We start from the raw sequence: 25,513 nt of genomic DNA on the forward strand, positions 1-25,513 counted from the left end.
TCAAAACCATACAAGAAGTTTTAAATCATATTTTTTGAAGGTAAGGACAAAAACATTTTGCAAGATACTTACATTTGAAGTCAAGATTTCCATAGGATTAATCAGATTTTTACCTTTTTCAGTTTGTTCTCAAACAGAAAATGGAGCAATTCTTGTTCTTCTTCTGTACACTGTTTACCAAGAGGTAGAGATTCAAGAAGTTCTTTTTCTGTGTAAATTAAAAAATATGAACCTGAGGTAAACTACGTTTGAAGTAAACAAAAAAATACTCAACAAGTTGTAAAGAAAAGACGGTTGCTTACCTGTAGTACTGTTGTTCTTCAAGATGTGTTGCTCATGCCCATTCCATTCTAGATGATACCGGAAATTTTTTCCCCTTAGCAGTATCCATAGGGCTGGCTCTGGCGCCCTCTGTGTGCTCATGCCGTGGTATATGAGGCACTGCCGGCCCCAAGCCCCCTCAGTTCCTTCTTGCTGCCAACTGCGATGGTGGGGATGGGGGGCGGGTTATAGAATGGACATGAGCAACACATCTTGAAGAACAGCTACTGCAGGTAGGCAACCATCTTTTCTTCTTCGAGTTCTTGCTCATGTTGATTCCATTCAGGATGACACCAGCAGTATTATCAGAGGTGGGCTCAGAATTCATGGATGTGCCATCTGCAGAACTGCCCTCCTGAAGCTGGTGTGATCCCGAGCCTGCTGCACTATGGCATAGTAGGACATAAAAGTATGTACCGAGGAACATGTAGATGCTTTACAATATCCTGTATTGGTACTTGTACTAGGAAGGCTGCTGACGAGGTCCGTGCTCTGGTGGAGTAGGCTGACACAGCGGTGGTGACAGATTCACCTGCTCATAGCATAGCTTAATACCTGAAGATAATCCATGAAGAGCTCTTCTGAGATGAAACAGGTAACCCTTTCATTCTTTCCGCCAATGCAACAAAGAGCTTGGAAATCTTATGAAAGGGTCTAGTTCTCTCAATATAAAAAGCTAATGCTCGCCAAACATTGAGGGTGTGCCATTTACGTTCCTCACTAGACCTATGTGGCTTAGGATAGAACACTGGCAGGAAAATGTCCTGGTTGTTGTGGAACTGGGATACAACTTTAGGCAGGATGGTCAAGTGCAGCCATAACTGGACCTTATCCTCAGAGAAAATGTTGTATGGCGGTTCTGAGGTGATCGCCTGTAACTCCGAGACTCTGCATGCCAAGATGATAGCTACTAGGAAGACCACTTTTCAAGAGAGGAGTGATAATGAGCAAGTTGCTAAAGGCTCGATGGGGGGACCCGTAAGCTGTGCCAGCACCAAATTCAGGTCCTAGAGGGCTAGGGGGTTGCGGACCTGAGGAGAAAACCTCTCTAAGCCTTTAAGGAACCTAATCGACATGTAGTGGGAGGAAACTGAGCTGCCTTGCATTGGGAAGTGAAAAGCTGAAATAGCTGCGAGGTGGACCTTTACTGATGAGATCGCTAGTCCTTGCCACTTAAGATTCAGTAATTCAGAATCAACTGTATCAGGGCTCGCAGAGACAGGAACCCATGGTTTGATGCCCAGTCAGAAAACCTCCACTTGGCCAAATAAGACGCCTTGGTGGAGGGTTTCCTACTGCCCATCAGCACCTCTTATACCTGAGATGAATACTCTTGTTTGTCTGTGTTCAGCCAGTCAGCCTCTATACCGTCAAATATAGCGATGTCAAGTCCGAGTGTAGGAGTTGGCCCTGTCCTGCAACAGCAAGTCTGGCCAACGCAGTAGCTCCAGGGGGGAGCAACGGAGAGGTCTAGCAGTCTTCAGCCAATGCTATCTTGGCCATGTGGGTGTTATCAAAATTACATCTGCCTTGTCCCTCTTGATCTTTAACAGGACCTTGTGTATCAGGTGTGTTGAAGGAAAAGTGTACATGAGAGACCCTGACCATGAGAAGAGAATGGCATCAGACAGTGACTCCTTGTCGAGTCCGCAGATGAAGTAGAACTGTTCACGTTTCCTGTTCAGGCTGGACGTGAAGAGGTCTACTCAGGGAACTCCCCACTTCTGGAAGAGTGTAGCTGCCACCTGAGATGAAGTGACCATTTGTGATGAGGTAAGAAGGACCTGCTGAGCCGGTCCACCAGTGTTCCTGACCCAGGGGTATATGAAAATTGTTCTGAATGGCAAGGTCCCACAGACGCATAGACTCCTGACACAGATCTGAAGAGTGGACTCTGCCCTGCCTGTTGATGTAAAACATCTCAGCAGTGTTGTCCGTTAAAACTTGTACCACGTTGCCTTCCATGCATGGAAGGAAAACCTAGCACACCAGTCTTATCGCCCTGAACTCTTTGATGTTTATGAGGAGGCTGCGATCCTCTTGGGATCAGGTCCCTTGGGTGCTGCAATCTTTGATGATATGAGCACCCCATCCCACGACCAAGGCATTAGACACAAGAGGCACTGAAGGGGTTAGGCTTTCGAAGGTCATGCCCTGCATCACTAACAGTAGGTCGGACCACCAATTAAGGGATGCCAGCACATGTGAGGGCACTCTTACTACTCAGTTCAATTTGCGTCTGCTTGGGGAGTAGACCAAAGCCAGTCATGACTGAAGTGGTCTGATTCACAACTGCGCATGTTGCACCACGTAAGTGCAAGCCGCCGCGTGGCCCAGAAGCTGAAGGCATGCATAAGCTGTGGTGAGGGGAGACATTTGAATGTTCCTGATGTGGGTCACTATGAAGTAAAATCAGGACTCTCGGAGAAACGCTCTGGCTCATGTGGAGTTAAGCACTGCTCCAATAAACTATTCGCTGGACCGGTGATAATGTTCACTTTTGAACATTTATCAACAGGCCCAATTGGTGACAAGTGGCGATGACAAGATCCAGATTGCATTGCACCTGTGACCAGGACTTGCCTTTGACTAGCCAATCATCCAGGTAGGGATAAATTTGAACCCCCTGACACCTTAAATGCCTGGTCACCACTGCCATGCATTTCGAAAATACTCTTGGGGCCGACAAAAGGCCGAAGGGTAGCGCTGTGAACTGGTAGTGGTTGTGACCCAAAATAAACCTGAGGAATTTTCTGTGCCTAGGGAAGATTGAGATATGGAAATATGCATCCTTTAGGTAGAGGGCAGCATACCAGTCTACTGAATCCAGAGAGGGGATAATGGAGGCTAAGGAGACCATGCGGAACTTTAGTCTCTTGAGATACTTGTTGAGATGGGCCTGAGCTCGCCTTTTGCTTTGGGAATGAGAAAATAGCGGGAATAAAAACTTTTCCCCACAAGTTTGCAGGGACTTCCTCCACAGCCCCTACCTTCAGCAGGACCTGAAGAGGAAAGTGGAAGGGTGATGGTTGGGTGGGGCTGAGGAGAAGTGCAGGGTATAGCCATTTGTGATAATACTGAGGACCCAGCGGTCCGATGTTATACGGCCCCATGGAAGAAGGAAGAAAGGCAGTTCAGGAAAGGTCTGGGAAGTGGATACTGGACGGAAACTGGGGTGTTGTCTTTGGGCACACCATCAAAACTGCTGCCTCCTGGCACTGGGGCATTGCGAGGTTCCAAGTTGCGATGAAGATGGGGTTAGGGTTGGGGGACGGTGATTGAAACCTCTGTCTCCAACCCTTCTCCAGTAGAAGAATGAGTGAGGAGGTCTTTGAAATAGAGGCTGCTGCTATGGTCGCCGAAACTGTTTTCGAGGACTGAGGACGTATAGGCCCAACGAGCACAAAGTGGCTCTGGAGTCTTTTAACCTACGGAGCCAAGCATCTGTTTGATCTGAAAAGAGGGCACTGCCATCAAACGGGAAGTCTTGGATCAATTGTTACAACTCTTGTGACAGGCCGGAAGATTGCAGACATGAACACCTGCGCATAGATACAGCAGAGGCCATAGATCGTGCTGCTGAATCTGCTGCATCCAGTGATGCCTGTAGGGCCACTCTAGCCACTGTCTTCCTCTCCTCCGATATGGTGGTGAAATCCTGGAAACAGTCCAGAGGTAGCTGCTCAGTGAACCTAGCCAACAAACTTCAGATATTAAAATTATACCTTTCCAGGAGGGCCTGTTAGTTGGCAATCCTGAACTGTAAACCGGCTGTAAAATAAACTTTTCGACCAAACAAGTCCAACCACTTTGCTTCTTTATTCTTTGAGATGGAACTTGAATGGCTCAGCCTGTCCCTTTCGTTGGGTGCGGCCACTAAAAGGGATTTTTGGGGGGAGAAAGTGAAGAGGTACTCAGATCCCTTAGCCAGGACATAATACTTCTTCTTGGCCCTTTTTGATGTTGGTGGCAATGAAGATGGAGTTTGACACAGGACCCTGACCCACCTTAAGCACTCCGTCATGTACTGGCAGTGCAACCTGAGTCAGCACCGCAGCCGCCAGTACGTCAAAAAGGGTGTCACCGGTATCTTTGAGCTCCTCTGCCTCTAGGCCCAGGTTGGACGTCATCCTCTTGAAGAGCTCTTGATGAGCCCTGAAGTCGTCCAGGGGTACAGAGGGCTCCATCACAATCACCTCACCCGGGGACGACAAGGATGATGGCAAAACCAGTGGAGCTGGAGGTGACCTCTCTTCCTGAGCCTGGGCAGTAGTTGCCCGAGGCTCGGAACTGTGGTCCGATACTGAGTCCTGGGATTCCTGCTGTGCTGGCGTTACTGCCGAATGCTTAGTTGAAGAGTGGTATGAGCAGGGACACAGCACCATGGGGAAACCCCATGGATTCCAATATGGCCAGTGAACCGGACATTGACCTTGGGGCCAGTCCGATGTTGAGGGTACCGTCCTGACCTTATGTGCCTTACAATGGTAACGGCTTGGTTTCGGACTAAGCTCTCCCTCTGATACAGAGGAATAGGACTCCGCCTCCAGAGACCAAGGTGGGGCTGTCGATTCTGCTGCCTGACTACCCTGTGGTACCAGGGAGTGATGCCGTGGGAAAGGGGACCGGTGCCTTGAGCTGCAGGGTCGGTCATGCTCCGATGAGCGCCACCCAGGACAGTGGCGTGGAGTTGGGGATCACTGTCATGATTCCCTAGATCGGTGCTGATGCGCTGGGGATTGGTACCAGGGAGTCGAGGACTGGCAGTGTTGAGAACACGATCGGTGCCACTCGGATCAGTATGTGCGTGTTGACAGGGGCTTGAAGAACAGTGCTGAGAGCGCAGGGACCTCCTCCACAATGGTGACCGCGGTATTGGAGACATCAAAAGGTGTCACGGCATGGGTGTGACCGCTATGGGGGACCCATTGGAGGCTTTTCCCTCAAGACCAGTGCCTTCCCCCTTTCTGGTGCTGAAGATCCAGGAGTCAGGGGCAATGGTAGAGCCATGAGGTCCCTTGCTGCCTGAAACACCTCTGGTGTCGATGGTACTATCAGCTGGAGGAGACCCCTCATGCTCACCAGAGTCAATTCCTCATAGTTGATGGAGCTCTGGGTGGAGAGCTCAGATCTTGAGGTCCCAGAGCAGGCAGCTGGCCCAACACGGGTCCTGTGCCCAGAGCCCCATTCTAGGACTTCTTCGGAGCCAGGAAGTGGCCCCTCTCCACCCAATGCTTCTTTCTTTGCCTCGACACAGGCGATGTGGAGCAGTGCTGGCAGCGCGGTCTGCACCGAGGCCGATGTATTTGGTACGAATCGGCACAGGAGGGCTCCAAGGCTGGCCTTAGCGCTGCCTCCATTAGCAGGACTTTCAGCCGACTGTCCATCCTTCCTCATTCTGGGTTTAAAACCCCTGCAAATAGTGCACTTGTCCCTTCCTATGCACTTCCTGCAGACACTTCAAGCAGCTGTCATGGGGGTTGCTAAGCAGGAAGGGCTTGTTGCAGGCCACGCAGGGTTTGAACCCTGGAGATTGGGGCATGCCCCGCTAGCAGGCAAACGCCCTTAACTAACTAATTACTAACAACTATTTATACTAAGTATAACTATTACAACTAGAATAACAAAGGAAACCTACCTAACAGCAGTGATACTAAAAATGATTGCAATCGCAAGTCAGAGAGGAATTCTAGCAACCGTCACGGGCAGAAAGAAGAAACTCAGAGGGTGCAGGGCTGGAGACATCTCATATAACGCAGCATGAGTGCATGGCATCAGAGGGCGCCGGAGCTGGCCCTACGGATACTGCTAAGGGAAAAAATTTCCAGTAACTGTGCACATGGGCAAGCACACACTTAGAATGGAATCGACATGAGCAAGCACTAGAAGAACTGATTTTCATTGAACACAAAGGCTGTGAAAAGTTTTGTGATGTTCACCCCAATGCCACAAAGAAAACAGCACATCATAAATATACCAAAAATGACTAATTGGTTGCAATTATATTATATTATAGTTACAATAATATTAAGCAATATGGAAGTAAATGACTGAATCCTCTTTGTTTTCAGTCCCTCTCTTTCTACAGTTCTAAATTAAAATTAACATAAAGGTGGAGTTGCCACAGCTTTATACTTACTCTGTGAACTAAGGTCACTCAGTGAAATGAAAGATGTTTTCTAAAGCAACATAAAGTGACATCCAAAATGCCAAATCTGATTGTGGTTTCTTGCCATAAGTCACCCAAATCCCACAATCCTTCGTTGCTTCAAAAGACTGGGATTTTGATCACTTAAAAAAAGGCTGCTAACTCTGGATAGCGAGCATTGGGGCTGCTGGACATGCTGGTTAGGAGTGGAAGGTGAGATGGCTGGGTTTACCTTGCTCCTAGCGTCTGCAGAATTTTATCGATTTTCAGTTTATGAAACCCAGTGGTGAGACCCTCATGACCCACCCAGGGGTTGTGCCCAACAGGTTAAGAAACACTGATGATTTTTTTTTTGCTTAAACCTACAGCTTATATGATTAATAGTTTTTTCCCATTTAATATAACCAAAGAGTTGCTAATATTCAGGCATGGAATATTCTCTCAAAAATATTTTAAACTGATTACTCTAACTTTTATCTAGTGAACAAAATATATGGTGAAACTAGAAATGATTTCATTTATATCTGAGAAATAAATACTGCTATCCAAACCTTCTTGTGCTGTTAGCATGTGGTGTGATGTTAAAAGGTCAAATGCTTCAAAGCAGTAAACATCAAGCTTCAAGGCTTCTTTGTAGCTGTATGTTGCCAGAGTTCTATTATCCAGAGCATCATAGATCTTCCCTCGCAAAAGGCAAATAGAGCTCTTGATCTAATGATGGAAAAGCAGGGCTGGAGGTCAGATACTGAATCAATGTATGTAATTTGGTTTTGAGCACAAATCAAAAGGACTACCTGAAAAGTAAAAAGCATTTCATATATGATGGAACCTGGTTTTCTAATACTGCTTTGATATAAAACATTGTTGCTAATAATCTAAAACCAAAATTAATACTACATTAAGCTGTCTATAACCAAATGAGAACAGGTTAAATACATGACAAAAATAAATAGACTAAATATATAATAATTCAGACAAGAGCCCTTGAGGATTATTAAAGAGAGTACTAATTTTACTATACCATTTCACAACTAGAAAACAACCTCCCAGGATGAAGCTGTGTTTGTAGGACCAGTGCCTAATCTGCTTGAGTTCTTGGGAAGGGAGGGTAGGAAGGGGGAAATGGGTTAGACATAAGAAACAATGCACTCAACTAGAGACGACAAAAGGCCAAAAACAATTGGCTAAAATATTACAAAAATCATTTTGGGCAGAGCTCAATCACAAAAACTTTTATCCCAAAATATGGCTGTTTCAGAAAGTTAAAGAATGAATAAAAACAGGTGGAAATAGTTCTGCAGCAGGTTTAACTATGATTTGAAGGCTCATCCAGTAGTTACGGCACTAGCCAGATACTTTATAGATCAGGGTTCAGTTCCTTCCTCTGCCATAGATTGTGTGACTTTTGGCAAGTCACTTAGAATACATCTATACAGCGAATTGCAGCAAGTCTCAGAGCCCAGGTCTACAGACTCAGGCTCCAAGCATTTGTACTACAACATTAAAAATAGCTGTGTAGACGTTACATGTCGGGCTGGAGCTTGGGTTCTGAAGCCCATCCTCCTCCTTAGGCTTCAAACCCTGAGATCCAGCCCGAGGCCGAATGTCTACACAGCTATTTTTAGTGCTGGAGCATGAGGCCTATGAGCCTGAATATGCAGACCCAGGCTTTGAGACTCATATGCCGTGATTGTCACTCATTGTGTAGATGCTCCTTTTGTCTCCGTGCTTCAGTTCTCATTGGCATATATGGGGATAATAGTACAGGGCTGTTGAAAGGATAAATGCATTAAAGATTGTGAGAGATTCAGATATGGCAATGAAAGCTCTACGTAAGTAGATAAAACAGAATAATAATGACTGCTACCAATCAGCAGCTTCTGTAATAAATCTAATCTAAAGGGTGCTGGGTCATCAGGTGCTCAGAAGCCAAACATAATTTTCACTTCAGTAAATTGTGAATATTATGCACTGGGGGAAAAAAAAAATCAACTTAGGTAAGTGTGGCATTCAGCTTACTCATTAAACTCCATATCTATTTAAGATAAGTGATCCTTTTTATTTTACTCTTTGCCTAACCTCAAAATTTGCAAGGTTTATGAGAAGAAAGGTGAAGAGAAAGTGTAATCCCAATCCTCCAGACTCCATTTTTGTGTCCTTCTTCCTTGTAGTAACAGATTTCTAAGTAGCAGCAAAGTGAAACTGGTAAGACATTCTAAAAAGAACTGTTTCACTGTTAACCACAAGAAAATTGTCTAAGTTTAAGGTCACAAAGGACCACCGGATCATCTAGTCTGATTTCCTGTATACCAGAGGCCACCAACACCATCCAGCACTTGCACACTAAACCCAACAACTGAAATTAGAGCAAACTATTATTACAGTCCAATTTGTCTTATCTTTTCCGTTTCACTCTGGTGTTTCTTGAAAAACCTATGAGCAGTACCAGAAAAATGGAGCTACATTGGTCACTCAAGAGGATGGAACACTCAATGTTAAATCCTAGAGAAATCCTTAAATCCTAGAGAAGTTGAAGGTTCAGCCCATGATAGTACTCCAACTCCCCAAGGGCTACTTCCTACTTGCTACTGCGAGCAGGTAAGTGATTTTTAATGCTGGTATTTAAGGGCCTGTCTACACTTGGAAGTTCTCAGAAATAGCTACTGCACTTAAAATCACACATTACCTTAATCCAAACTAATATTCAAGTGTAGCCAAACTACACCCCATTGACAGTAGCACTAAGAGATTAAGCTCAGGTCTACATTAAAAAGTTAGGTTAACCCAGCAAGGTTGCTCAGGTGTGTGAAAAATCTACACCCTTGAGTGACATAGTTAAGCCAATCTAACCACTAATGAAGATAGTGCTAGGTTGATGGAAGAATTCTTCCATTGACCTAGCTATTGTCTCCCAGGCCTGGTCTACATTGGCGACTTAGGTCGACTTAAAGTCACTTAAGTTGACTTAATTACACCCGCATCTACACTGGCACCACTCTTAATTTGAATTAAGGTGCCTGTAAAATCGATTTAATAAGACCACCTCTGCAAGTGGTGTAGCACCTAATTCAAATTTGTTAAGTCGATTTAGTGTTAGCGTAGACTCAATGGAATTTAACTTGAATTAATTGATCTCTGAAATATATCCCACAATGCCCCATTTTGACCGCTGTGGACAGTCACGCTGTGCTGCTCAGTGGTCACACTAGCAGGAAAAGTCCCCTCCCCTCAAGCCCCAGGAAGATTTGAATTTTCATTTCCTTTGCTGCCAGCGTGAAGAGAGCATTGTCACTGTTCTCCGCATGGCTACTGCAAAGCCCAAACGTGCTTCAGCATGGAGTTGACCAGAGGTCTTAGACCTCATCAGGCTGTGGGGTGAGGAGTCTGTTCTGGCTCAGCTCAGAGCCAGCAAAAGGAATCTGGACATTTATGGAAAGATACCCCAGGGCATGCTGGAGAAGGGACACCCGAGGGACGCTCAGCAGTGCCACATGAAGATTAAGGAGCGGTGGCAGTTTTATCAGAAAGCCAGGGACGCTAACAGCTGCTCTGGCTCCTCACCCAAAAAATGCAGGTTCTTTGATGAGGTGCACGCAATTCTCGGTGGGGATCCCATCACAATGCCTCCCCACAGCATCAATAGGTCACAGTCCATGATCAACGATGAGGACTCCATGGAGGAGGAGGAAGCTGAGGAGAGCAGGATGCAGGAGCGCGGGGTGTCCGTTCTCCCTGAAAGTCAGGACTTATTCCTGAACCCCCGAGCAATCCAGCAGCACACAGGACAGCACAAATGATCCCAGGGAAGGCACATCTGGTGAGTTTTCTTTCTTAATAGCATTTCTGTCCCTGTACATTGGGTGGGTGGGGGGGCATGAAGGGGATTCCAGGCGTTTCGTTGACTGTACTGGGTGGTTACCCAGGGATAATTTTTTTATGTGATGAGAAATGCTACGTTTATCATCAGTTGATATCTCATGGAAAATTGAATGTATGTAATCTGTTATCCCTAGAAAAACTTTTCAGGGGAGGGCTGCCTTGTTCCTCCTTCCACGGTAGGATTCTTCTCTGCAATCAAGGTAGCCAGCATCATGGATTCATGTGTTTTAAGTATAGCCTCCCCCCAACACACCGTCCGCAGTTCCTCTCTGTAAGGGCTTAAAATACAAGCAGAGATTCCCCACCACCACCATGCTATCTGCAGTTCCTCTCTGTAAGGGTTTAAAATACAAGCAGAGAGAGTGAATCATGTGCTACATTATATCAAGGAAATCATTTGCAACATTTTAGTGGTAACATTGTATACATTGTTTCTCTGTAATCATTTGCTACGTTTTTCAGGGGATTATTATCTAAATTGTTACATTTGTTTCATTTTCTTCACTGTGCTAACTGTGGCTTCCTTGTTACTTTTCTTTCATTCTGTAGACACCAGGGGAACTGGATTGACCCTTAAGAAATGCTGCTGACAGACTGTCTCAGATTAGGAAGAGGAAAAAAAAAGAAAAAGCAGAGACAACATGTTTCCTCAGTGGCACTCAGTGGAGCTCATGAATGCCTCAGCAACTGCAGGGACAGAGCAAAGAGCATGGAGGCTGACCTTGTCACAGAATATGGACATGGACAGGGAGAGTCGGCGAGAAATGATGGAGCATGATCGCAGCACCATGCAGGAAATGCTGCTGCGAATCATGCGGGATCAGGCAGACATGCTCCGGCGGCTTGTGGAGCTTCTAGGAGGAGCAGAGGCAGGACAGAGTCCCGCTGCAGCCCCTCCATAATGCTCCTCAACCAAGGGCTTTGCCGCCCTCCCCCGCTCCCCAGAGGTCTCGGAGGAGATTGTCCAGAATGCCCCTGGTGGAGGCGAGCAGAAAGCAGCGGTGGCCACGCTGATAGCTGGCCAGTAAGCTACCACCCCACCCCTTGATACCTCCCCCACCTTTCCCCCATGACTTGAATGTTCAGAAATAAAGTTTTGCATTATTTCAACACGTTTCTTTATTAAATCATACCTTGTTCAGGAGGCATTTGGCGGGCACAGATATCATTGGCGGGGGGGAAGGAGCAGGTACACCAAAGGCAAACAACATACAGGAACAGAAATCAGTCCTGCATCTCATTGCAGAACCTGGTTTTCAAAGCTTCCCTAATGCAAAGCACTCTGTGGTCAGCTCTCAGTGTAGTGCTGGCATCTGGCTGCTCATAATTGGCGGCCAGTCTTTCTGCCTCCACAGCCCAACCCTGGGGGAACCGCTCACCCTTCGCTTCACACACATTATGAAGAACACAGCAAGCAGATATCACAGAAGGGAGGTACTTCTAACTCATGTCCAGCCTAGTGAGGAGACTCCTCCATCTGCCCTTTAAACACCCAAAGGCACATTCTACAACCATTCTGCAACTGCTTAACCTCTTATTAAAACACTCCTTGTCACTGTCAAGGTGACCGGTGTATGGATTCATTAGCCAAGGGAGCAAGGGGTAAGCAGGATCCCCCAGATTCACTATGGGCATTTCCACACCCCCAATCTGAATTTTTTGGTGGGGGAAGAAAGTTTCCGCCTGCATCTTAGAGAACAGCCAAGAGTTACGAAATACACGAGCGTCATGCACCTTCCCAGACCACCCCACATAGATGTCTGTGAAACGACCCCTGTGATCCACAAGCCCCTGCAGGACCATGGAAAAGTACCTCTTGCAGTTTATGTACTCAGTCACTAGGTGTGCAGGCGCTAAGATGGGGATGTGCGTCCCATTAATGGCACTCCCGCAGTTTGGGAAGCCCATCACGGCAAACCCCTCCACTATGTCCTGCACATTTCCCAAAGTCACTAGCCTTCATAGCAGAAGTATATTTATGGCACTGTACACTTGATTCACAGCTATGCCCACTGTAGATTTACCGACTCCAAATTGATTCCCAACCAAGCGGTAATAGTCGGGGGTTGCCAGCTTCCACAGAACAATGGCGACTCTCTTCTCCACCATCATAGCTTGTCTCAAGCGAGTGTTCATGCGCTTCAGGGACAGTGCCAGCTCTGAGCATGGTTCCAGGAAAGTTGCCTTTCGCATCCTAAAGTTTTGCAGCCACTGATCATCATCCCACAGCTGCATAACGATGCGGTCCCACCAGTCTGTGCTTGTTTCCTTGCACCAGAACCTGCGCTCCACAAACTGCAGATGACTCGTTACAGCCTGCAGCAACCGGGAATTGTTCTGCTCGATGTCATCTAGTAGGGTAGCCTCGGTGGCAACAATGTTGTCTCTGCTTCAGCTTCTTGCTCTATTTCGAAAATAATCGATGATAAGCCGTGATGTATTTGTCACGCTCACAATTATAGTGCAGAGTTGAGTTGGCTCCATGTCTCTGCAGCAATGGTGATTACGGGGAGTAAAAAAACGGCACAAAAACACTTTTCCTGGTTGTTTGGGGGGGGGAGGGGGAAGAGTGGGGAAAGCAGCACTGCATCCTGGGACAAAGACACTTGTCCCAACAGCCACCGTGGCTAGTTGCACTGTGGGATAGCTACCCACATTGCACTGCTTTCTAATTCGAATTAAGGATGGTCAGTGTGAATGCAAGAGATCAGCACAAATACCAGTGTGTACACTCTGCTTCAATTTCTAAAAATCGCCTGCTGAAAGTCGAATTAAACAAAGTTGACTTCCTGTGGCAGTGTAGACAGCCTCAGAGAGGTAAATTAACTACAGCCATGGGAGAACCCCTCCCATAGCTGTAGTGAGTACCTACACTAATGTGCTACACTGGTGTAGCTGCAGTTGTGCCCTGCATTCCTATTGAAGACATAACCAGTGTAAACATCTCAATAAAATACCTGAAGGGCAGAAGTAGTTCATTCCCTTATTGTTATTTATCTCCAAGAACCTGCAGTCCAACTGAGATGCTATTTTATATTGTCAAGGCTCACTTCATAACCTGGTACACTTTATTTATTTATTTAAAAACTGAGAGCATGTCTACATTACAAAGTTAAATCTTCTTCATTTGGTCAGGCATGTCCACACCATGATCATTGTGTCGGTAGAGTGCATCCTCGCTAGCAGCGCTTGTATCAATGCACAGAGCAGTGCACTGTGAATAGCTGTCTCACAGTGCAACTAGCCGCAGGGGTTTTTGAGAATGGCTTGCAAAGCCTCATGGGACCAAAACATTGTCACAGGGAGGAATAGGAACATGGCTTCAGCCTCCCATGATGTAGTTTCCTGCCTCCCTCCCCTGATATCAAAGGCAAACAACCCATACTTTTTTGCACTTTTTCCAAAGCCTGGGTTAGCTGCACATACACCATAGCCTGAGAAGCATTGACCCCACTTAGCTGTGCACTCTTGCGGTGAGCATCAGAAACACCTTATGCCTTATCCTACAGTATTTCCAGAACTGAGATAGGAACTGCCACTTAGAACATTGCAATGTCATTCAAACAGCCCTGCGGCAAGCCATAGAATGAAACAATTCCCAGTTGCTGCTGGTAGTTGCACAACAGCTGAACATTGTGGAGCGCTGTTTCTGGTCCTGGGAAACAAGCACTAACTGGTGGGTTTGCATGTTATGCAGCTATGGGATGATGAGCAGTGGCTGCAGAACTTTCGAATGCAGAAGGCCACTTTCCAGGAACTGTATATGCAGAGCTTTCCTCACTCCTGACACGCAACAATACTAAATGAGCCCTGCTCTGACAGTAGAAAAGTGAGTGGTGATCACTCTGTGGAAACTTGCAATACCAGACTGCTACCGGTCAGTGGGGAATCATTTCGGAGTTGGTAAATCCACCGGGGGAGATGTTGCGATCCAAGTATGCAGGGTCATTAATCAACTTCTGCTAAGAAGAATAGACTCTGGGCAACATTCAGGACATAGTGGATGGTTTTGCTGTGATGGGGTTCCCTAAATGCAGTGGGGCAATAGATGGCACACATATCCCTATCTTGGCACCAAACCACCTTGTCAAAGAATAAATAAACCAAAAGGGATACTTTTGAATGATATTGCAAGTGCTGGTGGACCACAGGGGGCATTTCACCAACATCAATGTGGGATGGTCAGGAAAGGTGCATGACATGCGCATCTTTAGGAAGATAGGTCTGTTCAGAAAGCTGCGATCAGGGAAGTTCTTTCCAGATCGCAAAATAACCACTGATGATGTTGAAATGCCAGTAGTGATCCTAGGAGATCCATCCTACCCTTTGCTCCCAGGGCTCATGAAGCCATACATTGGCCACCTGAACAGCAATAAGGAGCAGTTCAACAATAGGATAAGCAAGTGCAGAATGGTGGTGGAATATGCTTTTGTACATACAAAGGGTCATTGGTGCAGTTTGCTTACTAGGTTAGAAGACCTCAGTGAAAGGACTATCACTATTGTTATCACTGCCTGCTATGTGCTCCATAATATCTGTGAAGCAAAGGGAGAGAAGTTTCCACAAGGGTGGGTGTGGAGGTGGATAGGTTGGCAGCTAATTTTGAGCAGCCAGATACAAGGACAATAAGAAGAGCCCAGCAAGAAGCTTTGCTTCTCCAAGAGGCTTTGAAAAACCATTTCAGTAATGAGCCACAGTAATGTGCACCGCTTATCTGCTTTGTGCCTTCCCATACCATCCCTTCTGTTGCATCAGTTTCCCTGTATCTCTTCTTCCCTCACCAAACCCCCATGACTGGAATGAAGAGTATTTCATTTGCGAATCATTGACTTTTATTGCACAAACAAAGAAACTTAAAGAACAGGAAAATAATTTAACCTTGGGCAAACAGTGTGATAAATTTGGAAAGGGAGAAACTAATTCAGCTTGTCTAAGGAAGTACAGAAGTCTTGACCATCAAAGATCTTCAAAAGGCCATGTTTCATTCTTAGTACCCTCCTCCAGTGTTGAGTGGAAGGGATACAGCACCTTTCTCCCCAGCTGCCACCTCTTGGAACATTTGGGGGACGGGGACTGGGAACAGGGTGATGTTTGCAGGCCATTCTGTAGGGGCTGCAGAGGGACTCTAGCCTCAAGCTGTTTTACTTGAAGCTCAACCAGATGCCTCAACATATCTGATTGGTCCTTCATAATCTGCAGCATCTCATCCCGTGTCGCACGCTCATGCCCCTGGGATGCTCTCCATGTCCATGTCTAGTTTTTCAGACAATGAAATCCTCTAGGCTCTTAGCTCATGTAAGCTGTCCCAGAGGCATACATCATGTTGTTGTACGTCATCACTCATTCTCTTTTTACACCTTCTGATCTGTGAAAGCCTCTCTGCCCGTGTGGAGGATGTGCTGAAAGCCAAGCTTTCCACTGTAATGCACGCAAAGCACAAGGCAACCACAGTCAGTGCATACCCTGGATCTAGTACAAGGTGCTATTTAAAAAACACTCCTCTTACTACACTGAAGTGCAAGACAGAACATAATCAGAATCCTGAGCTGTTCACTGAACCAGTTTCCTGTTCCAGCCATAGTGAGTATGGCTCAGTGGCATGGGCGATGGGACTTGTGCTGCAGCTTGTAGGAAACCCATGTCAGGAGCACAAGTAGACAATGCCCTCTCCTCCTGCCGCAGCAACAAGGACATTGCTTTGAGACCAGAGATCAGCATTAAGCCTCCCAAATTGCAGTTTTTCTTGTAACCCATAGGACTAGCCTGCTTGCTTATATATATCTTTTCTTATAGATTTAATTGCTCATTTTATTATAATAAGTTTTCAGATTTATGTTAGAATATTTTTGGCTGTAACGCAAGAAGCCTAAAGACTACATTCTGTATGATGAGCTAAGGTAAGTTAGCATACATATATTCCAATAAGTGATGATGAATTAAAGCATAAAGTGTGTATATATTTTTGTGACCTTTATCCTAGATAAATGAGGATGCGTTAAGGTAGGGGACTACTTAAGTTCATGTTCTCTATAAACTTAACAGGTACACCACCGAGAACATGAAAACAACCAGTTAGGTCAGAAATAACAGAGGTAAGTATGAGCTAATGGTCCTTAATAGGTATGAATAGGTCATTAATAATCCTGAACATACCAGCATATAGAGTAAGTGTACCCTGATATTTTGTGGATGAGAAAGTTAAGTTTGCACATGGAAGGAGGGTGCATAGTGCTTAGGCTATAAGAGGGGCAACCCACCATGTTAAGATAGAACCAAAGAGAAAAATTGTAGCTAGATCCAAGAAGAACTATCTTGTAGCAAGGTGCTGTGGCCTTCCTCGGAGCCTGGGCCCGAGGAAGGGTCGCGATGCCTCTACTGGACGGCATCAGACTCTGCAGGCCAAGCCACCTGGAAGCAGAGGAGCGGAGCTAGGGACAGGGAGGGAACTATAAAAGGCCGGCCCAGCAGCCCAGTCAGGGGGAAGCTGCCACCAGAGGCAGCCGTGTTTTTCCAGAGGCTGCCGTCTAGGTCTAACCCAGGCCCTGTCGCCGTTTGAAGCAACTGCCCCACCAGCTGGAGCCTCCAAAGCCTGCCCGGAGTGCCGGGCCTGAGTGACTGGATAGGCCACTGGGCCCGCTGGGTGGGAGAAACCCCGAGGCTGGCCCTGACCTTGAGGAGCTGCCTGACGTAGAGGACCCACAGGAGCGGACTGAACCCAGTGGACTGGAGGAACCTCTGGGACCCTGTGACCTGGAGGAACTGCCCTCCGCTGACGACCCTGAAGAGTTTTCAGACCTGCCACCGGTCGACGGTGAGGGACTCACCACACACCTGCTCGCCAATTACCCCAGCGACCTGGAAAGAGACGAGTAGATGCAGGTACCCGGGGATTGGGTATGAGGAAGTAGCCCAGGGACAGCCGACTAGAGAGTAGCTGAGTGGGACTGAGTCAGTTAGCATGTTGCAGCTGGATCCCCGCTGACTCAGTGGCAAAACACTCTGCCACTGATCGGGCCCTGGGCTGGGACGCAGTGGAGTCAGGTGGGCCTGTGTCCCCCTCCCTCCTTCCCTAACCACCCCGGGAGTGCTTGGCATTCTCTGCACTGCTGGCCAGAGGACCCCGAGCTTTGCCAACTCCACCTGACTGTAAGGCTGGGGCCTATAGACCACTGCACCTGTCCTGCCTGCTTGGGGGCCAGGGGCTATTGACTGCCACACCAGCCCTGACCGGCTTGAGGGCTGTGGGCTGCAAACTACTTTACTCGCCCAACCTGTTGGAAGGCCGGGGGCTATAGACTGCTTTGCCTGCTCCGCCTGTTTGAGGGCCGGGGGCAGCAGACTGCATATCAGACCTGCCCGGCTTGAGGGCCAGGGTTTTTGTAAACTGGGTACCTTGCCTGCCCACTTGAGGGTCGAGGGCAACAGACTGCTTTCCAGCCCCGCCTATTTGAGGGCCAGGGGCTATAGACTATGTGCGCTTGCCAGCCCCGCTTGAGAGCCAGGGGCTAAAGACTACTCTGCCTGCCCCGCCCTGCCTGAGGGCCGGGGGCAATAGACTACTCGCCCGCCTCACCAGTTGGAAGGCTGGGGGTCATGGGCACTGTACGAGCCCTGCCCTACGTGAGGCCTTGCTGGCTGGCTGTCTTCCTTTCTGTCCGTCCGTCCGTCCTTCTTGCTGGCTTGCTGGCTACTGACTGTTAGAAAAGCCTGCCCCACTTGAGGCCAGGGCTAAAAGACCCACAAGCTGAGAGCTTTTTTTCCCCTCAGACAAAGGCGCTGTGGCCTTCCTTGGAGCCTGGGCCCGAGGAAGGGTCACGACGCCCCCGGCTGGACCATGTCACCAGCCTACATATCTATAGTTCTATATAGTTATAGTTCTTCTTAGTCTTAGCTCTATCAATAGTCTTCTCTAAAGTTCTCTACAGTTTAGTCTTGTAGCTCTAAATTCCTAGTTTTATATTTCTTAATTCTTAAGTTAGTTAGTTAAGTCAAACTCTAAGTTAGCTTCTATAGTCTTTCTACAGCTTTTAGTTCTCTAGCTTCTCCTAAGCTCTGCACCTCCCACTCGAGAATTGAACCTGAACCATCGGACTCTTTTGGCATGTCAGAGGCGAGGCTGGTCTTTTGTCTCTTACTACCAGTTTATCAAGGAAGGGTGTGAGTATGTTAATCTAAAAGGCTTAATAGTACATAATATTACATATATCTCTAGAACACTATAATTGCCTTTGTAATTTTGATTATTATTCCATTTCATCTCAATAAATGTCTTTAAGACTATATTTTGTTCTCAGTGTGTGTCCTTGCAAAACTCTGTGTAGCCTGATTCTGGGACAAGAACCTTATCATTTTAGCAGATTAATTGGCAAGCCTATAACCCATATTATATAAACAATAATATTACTCTCCTAAAATCAGGCAACATTGTTCAAGGCAGCTCGGGAGGACGCGGGACAAGTTTGCGACCACAAGAAAACACAGGAAGCATACCCTGCCCTTCTCTTAATGCTGCGGGCAGTAGTCGCCCTGAACTTGCAGATTCTGAGGGCAATGCCAATCCCTGCGCTAGGGAAACCATAATTGAGGGATCTGGAAATTGCCATTGGTGCTCGCATGCTCTATTGTTTGCAGTACGAATACTTGTAATGAAAACATCCACCTTCTCCCCCAGGTGACCCTATGTGATATCAGTCTCGTGAGGGTAACAGAGGTGGCAAGGGAGCAGATGCTGCAAGCGTCTGGGTACAGACCTAGTCCGTATGCTGCTATGAGGTGTACTGCAACGAATCCAGCAGAGTTAATACTGGAATGTCATGGGAAAAAGTGTCCTACCATGGTGGAAGAAATAAGGCAGTCCTCCCCTGAAATCTTCTGCAAAGGATTCCTTGAGATCTCCATGGAGAATTCCCAGGCCATCCCAGTGCACATAAACAGCACTGTCTGGGGGGCACCCTCTGCGTAGCTAGAGTGGCCACTGGAAAGCAGATACCTACTGCAACTCATTTTTTCTTCATATTACACATAAAATATAAGAGCACATAACTCCAACAGTTTGACTGGAATTGCATAATCACTAGCGGTGCTTTTCCCGGCATCATGCTTGACCACCACACTGTCCTGCGACCAGATGGACTGCTCCGGGGTTATAAATTGCTCCTGGTTTCAGGGAGAATGGATCTCCCAATTGCCTGTCTCTCATTCCTCTCCTATTCCAGAATGTCCTCCTCATTGTTGCCTGAGATGGCCCAGGACTCAAGACTCCTGGGAGGTATCCATGTTGTGTTTGGGGGTAGTGGTGGGGTTGCCGCTGAGAATCGCTTATGGCTCATTGTAGAACTGACATGTCTGTGGTGCAGAACCAGAATGACTGTTCACTTCCCTTGTCTTCTGGTATGCCTGCAGAAGTTCTTTGATTTTCATGTGGCACTGCTGAATATCCCTGATGTAGGCCTTCTCCAACATGCCCCGCATGATCTTTTCGTAGATGTCTGCATTTCTTTGGCTAGATTGGAGCTGTGCCTGCACAGACTCTTCTCCCCATTGACCGATAATGTCACCTCCTGTGTACTCCAGGCTGGAGCATATTTGGACTGTTGAGTTGCCATTATCAGCTGCGCTGATGAGCTCTCCACACTGATCAAATAGGAAATGGGAATTCAAAATTTCCCAGGGCTTTAACAGGGGAAGGGCTGTTTCCTGTTTACCTGGCTGCTGTGCAACAGAGTTGAAAATGACCTCCAGAGCGGTAACAGCAGAACATCCTGGGACACCCCCTGGAGCCAATTCAGTTGATTTACACAATGCTGCATCTCTACTGCATCTCTGTAGACTCAACAACATTGATTTAAGTGCTACGCCTCATGGGGAGGTGGAGTAATTAAGTTGTCGTTACAGGTGAATTAGATTGACGGAAGGGACCTGGTAGTGTAGATGCATACATTATCAGGTTGATGAAAGGTGGCTTCCATTGACCTAAGTTTGTAGTGTAGACCAGGCCTAAGACAGATTATGTAGAACTCACCAGAAATTTTCAATTATTAATTCTGAGCAAGCACTTGCACAACACTAGTAATAGTGACAAGCTAGGATTATTATTTAATGTAGGCAATAAACAAGGCAGCTAGTAATAGAGGTTTCTGACTAAATGGAAAATAACCGTAATACTTCTAGAATAAATATTCATTATTCTATAATAAAAGTCAAACATTCAATTTTAAGCCAAGATGCCAATTATATTACTTTCTGATAAATCCCTGTATCATATTAACATTCTTCTCCAACTAAGAAAAAAACATGTTTTGAAAATGCTACCTACAGAGGATTGTGACATCTCCCAGCCACTGGTAGAGTCTTTCAACCCACTTTCATCCTTCAAGTATTTTTCAAAGAGTCGTTTGTTGATTGGCTCTTCCATATCAAGAATATCAAGAGCCTGCTGATGCTCTTTTGCAGCATACTACAGAGAAAAACAAGGGTAAGATGTTAAGCATTTAAAATTAAAACACCAATGCTTGGACTATGGCAAGTAAAAAGTATAGGAGTTGGTAGGCCAGACTACTTCATATTTAAGCATATCTTTATTTAGCTGTATATCAGTTTACTATCATAATCTAACAATTCACAGCTGGTAGCTTATTAAATATTTCTGTATGACACAACCAAACAACATTTGGAAAATAAATACCTGCAGAATGATCATGCTGCACAGCATTATGTGATCACAAACATACAAGATACAAACAAATTAAAACTAATTTAAGATAGGGTTCTGTATCTTTTGTTACAGTCTATCAAAACACATGCTGTTCCATTTATTTTACTCATCCTCCAGACAAATTCATTTCTTTGGTGTACCTATATGTTGCAGTTTATGTTTAGATAGCACTTTTCATCCAGAAGGAACCAAAACATATTGCCAACCATACACTTATAGCACTACACACTTATAGCACCACTAAAACAAAGCTGTCTATGGGGCAGATGTCTGCAACCAACTAGTATACAGCACACTGTACAGTATTAGGGACAACAGGTCAAACACCTTACTCTAAAGGAAGTGCCATGGAATCGTTAACACCCCATGCTGAGCAGGCAGAAATATGTTGTTTTCTGATGTCATTCAAAAGACCCACACACAGCATGTCGCATGGAACTCTCTTTACCTATCTTAAAAGGATGAGGGAAGAAGTCTGTCACAGAATATGAACCTGTACTTCCAGTGAGTACAAATTTAGACCTCTAAATATTCCCCTTCTAGCATAAAGTCTGCCATATGTGACTTGCATATTTACATAGCATGCTTTTAGTTTGATTTTATCCAATATAAATTAAAATACATACTTACATGACATCTAGCAGCAAGGTATCGACATGCTTCATATAACTAAGAGAAATAAAGAGGTTTGAAATATACTTAACTTATCAAGGAAGTTCACTAACATTAATAGCAAAAAGCTGTCATCCCTACCATCAATGGTTGTTCTCTTCTGACTAAAGATATTTTTCTTACTACCCTTGAATCATTCTCTCAAGTCTCTAACTTTCAGTGTAGACAGTAAATAGGAAAACTTCAACTCGTTATCCTGTATCCATACCCATATCTTATCCCCTCCATTTCCCTTACCCTCAAACTGCTAGATTTCCTCTGCTCTCTCTCTTTTACCTCCTCCAGTGTGGTTCATCCTTTCCACCTCAGCAAAACTTCCCTGACCAAATTCACTAATGACCTCCTAGCCCAGTTTGTAAGTTTCTTCTATACTATTACTTGTATCTCCAGAGTTGGAGAAGTTAATTTCTTCTTTCTTGATTTCCAAAACTCTTAATTAGCTAAGTGGGAGAACAAATACAACAGCACATAGTGACTTCTCCCTTCCCCAAACCTATTGGTCCCCTCACCAGTCAGCCCTTGGCCCTTTTCTCTATATCATTCTCTCACCATGACTGTACTTGTTCCCATCATGTTCCCATCATGGAGCAATGTCTGTTTGTTTTATCTTGTATTGCATTATGCAGTTTATGTAACTCCTTTTTTAATTTTGCATTGTTAGCTCTGAGGGTAAAGAGCTTATAGTGCATTTAGCAAATTTCACTTGCTATTTAGCACCGAGTATAGCACTATGGTTCTAAATAAATAAAAAAAGAGTATTATTTCTTGTTTTAAATTACTTACCTTATCTAGCTTGCGTGATCGAAGAGCATGCGCTGCCCTATGATATTGAGCCGTCAGGTAAAGACATTGGGCCAGCCAATAGATGTCCTGAGGTTCCTCTAAAATATATATATATTATAGATATAACTAGTGCTGTCAATTAATTGCAGTTAATGCAAGCGATTAACGTAAAATATTAACTAGATTAAAAAATAGCCTCAATTAATCTGTTAATTAATTGCAATTAATCGCACTGTTAAACAATAGAATACCAATTTAAATGTATTATAAATATTTTTGGATGTTTTATTACATTTTCAAATATATTGATTTCAATTACAACAGACTACAAAATGTACAGTGCTTACTTCCTATTATTTTTATTACAAATATTTGCACTGCAAAAAAGATAAACAAAAGAAACAGTATTTTTCAAATCACCTCATACTGTTGTGCAATCTGTTTATCCTGAAAGTGCAACTTACAAAGATATATATATATATATATATATATATATATATATATATATATATATATATATTTTTTTTTTTACACAACTACATTCAAAAACAAAACAATGTGAAACTTTAGAGCAGTGATTTTCAACCTATTTATCATTGTGGGCCGCACATGTAGCTCTTTATGTGTGGATGTGGCCCACATTATACAATACATATACTACCTGTATGGTCCTGAGGATGCCACAAGGATCACAGCTGAGTGCTAATGGGCCGCAAGCAGCCCGCCACCTGAGAACCATTACTTTAGAGCCTACAAGTCCAGTCAGTCCTACTTCTTGTTCAGCCAAAAGCTAAGACAGACAAGGTTGTTTACATTTATGGGAGATAATGCTGCCTGCTTCTTATTTACAATGTCCCTGAAAGTGAGAACAGGCATTTGCATGGCACCGTTGTAGCTGGCGTTGCAAGGTATTTACATGCCAAATATGCTAAACATTTGTTTGTCCCTTCATGCTTCAACTTATAGGCTTTATGTTGTTTTGTTTTTGAGTGGTTATGTTAAAAAAAAGTCTACATTTGTAAGTTGCACTTTCACGACAGAGTGCACACAGTACTTTTATGAGGTGAATTGAAAAATACTATTTCTTTTATCTTTACTGTGTAAATATTTGTAATAAAATTAATAATATAAAGACAGCACTGTACACTTTGTATTCTGTTTTGTAATTGAAACGAATATATTTGAAAATGTAGAAAAACATCCAAAAATATTTATAATAAATTTTAAATTGGTATTATAGTATTGTTTAACAGCGTGATTAAAACAGTGATTAATTATGACCTTTTTTTATCTCACGATTAATTGGAATTTTTTTTGTATTGTTTGACAGCGCTATATATAACCCCATTAAAGTACAGTTGTAAGCCACTTGTTTCAATCATATTTCTGAGAACTTTTGTATGGCACAGCCATTTTCAGCTCATTAAAAAGATGTTAGTATTTTGCTGTTCCGCAACTAATCGTCTCAAGAAATTAATCTAAAAAATAAAATGCATCTCTTTGGACAACTAAAAAATAAGAAAATTTAAGGGTGAAATCAAACCAACACTATGACTGTATACACTATCAGTAGCAAACAAGAATGTAAAAAAATCTACCATCAGTCTGAGTACTATTAGTAACAGAGAGGAAATAAAATTGATGCATAAAAGAGAAAAATAGCATATGTATGCTGTAGGTGACTCCAGACCTTGATGCAATAACAGCAGAAAAAACTCTTGAAAAAAAAATAAAGTTTGTGTAGAAATTAGTGCCTGCAAAAGCTAAATATTATTTTCAAGTTCTAGAAGTATGACAATTAGGCCCTGATCCCACAAAAATGTATGCATGTGATTAACTTTACACACTGTGTGTAAACACATTCTTTGAAGGATCAGGTACTTAATAAGTAATCAAGCCTTTGCAAAACAGATATATAAAAGAGCAGGTAAGGAAATACTTGGAAAATCTGAACATGGACTAAAAGACAAATCAGTTAGTCCAGGTGACAAGCATGTACCAGAAGCTATATTTAAAATGAGTCATGATGCACTGAGCGAGTCTTCAATATTGAAGAAAAACAGAATTCATTCCAAAGGAAAAAAAAGTTACCTTATCAATTACTGCCCCATAAATACAATAGACTAAGCATTAGAAAAGATATTGCAGGAATTTTGCATCAGCAGTGGGATGGACTAAATGATTAAAATTCATTATTTTTAATTTCGGTTTTTATAAATCTGCAAAGACATTATAGCAAGCAACAGAGATTTCTCCAAGAGGAGGAAGTTGACCTTCTGTGAACTTTCAAGCCCTGAAGAACAATGTTTTTCAGCCTGGGTAAGATGCTTTGCTCTTGCACCAGTAGTTAGAGTACATATTTCAAGCACAGGAGTTAAACATGTATGAATGCTAAATTGCACTCTATCTAGTTTAGCATGTCAAAATTCGAATGCTTTATTTGGGTAGATGAAGTTCCAAGGAAGTTCACAAGAATATTACATATAAAATGGAACCTCAACAATATACAAGAAAACAGGAGAAAGTTTTAATGGAACTAATATTTTAAATTCAGTGATATAAACCATAAGATTACTTACCATGAGACAGTGAAGCAACTTTATCTGCCCAAAACAGGGCACTTTGATATTGTTGCTGTAAAAGAATGTTAGAAACGTTAGGGTTTGTTTGTTTAAATATACTATTTAGCTTGAAATGTCTTGCTATTACTAAAAGGTGGACTATAACACCAGATTCTTCACTGGTCGCTGTCTAAGCTACCTTTTTTCTTTTTTTTAAACCTTGAGTTGATTGATTGACAAGTAAATCAAAGCAGTTAATGTGTTTGTAAAGATTATGTAGGGCACACCCCAAAGGTTTGTGATTTACCCTAAATTGAGGTAGGAGCTTTGCTGTGAATCCTGGGAATAAGGGAGATGAAAGAATAGCATTTCATTATAATGAAGTGCCAGCTCTCAGATAAAATTAAGAGTTGCTTTCTATTTAAAGGAAAATTC

At 44.2% G+C, this 25,513-nt stretch overlaps 1 protein-coding gene across 2 annotated transcripts in view; it reads right to left on the reverse strand.

Annotated features, from left to right (window-relative positions):
- The window catches only part of CDC16 (cell division cycle 16), a 65,974-nt gene that overhangs the window by 35,746 nt on the left and 4,715 nt on the right, over positions 1 to 25,513 (reverse strand). For both annotated transcript variants that reach the window (XR_010922714.1, XM_067563638.1), the window contains exons 2-7: positions 25,097 to 25,151; positions 22,518 to 22,615; positions 21,693 to 21,731; positions 20,664 to 20,804; positions 7,021 to 7,180; positions 114 to 208 (exon numbers count right to left, since the gene is read on the reverse strand). Coding sequence is in view for 1 of the 2 variants with exons in the window: in XM_067563638.1 (XP_067419739.1) it covers positions 114 to 208; positions 7,021 to 7,180; positions 20,664 to 20,804; positions 21,693 to 21,731; positions 22,518 to 22,615; positions 25,097 to 25,151 (588 nt within the window). In the remaining variant the exon portion in view is untranslated. The remainder of the gene's footprint in view (positions 1 to 113; positions 209 to 7,020; positions 7,181 to 20,663; positions 20,805 to 21,692; positions 21,732 to 22,517; positions 22,616 to 25,096; positions 25,152 to 25,513) is intronic.

Source organism: Emydura macquarii, unplaced genomic scaffold (genome assembly GCF_026122565.2).
Source record: "Emydura macquarii macquarii isolate MOO-44397 ecotype Brisbane River unplaced genomic scaffold, CSIRO-AGI_Emac_v2 contig_2531, whole genome shotgun sequence".
Taxonomy (NCBI): domain Eukaryota; kingdom Metazoa; phylum Chordata; order Testudines; family Chelidae; genus Emydura; species Emydura macquarii.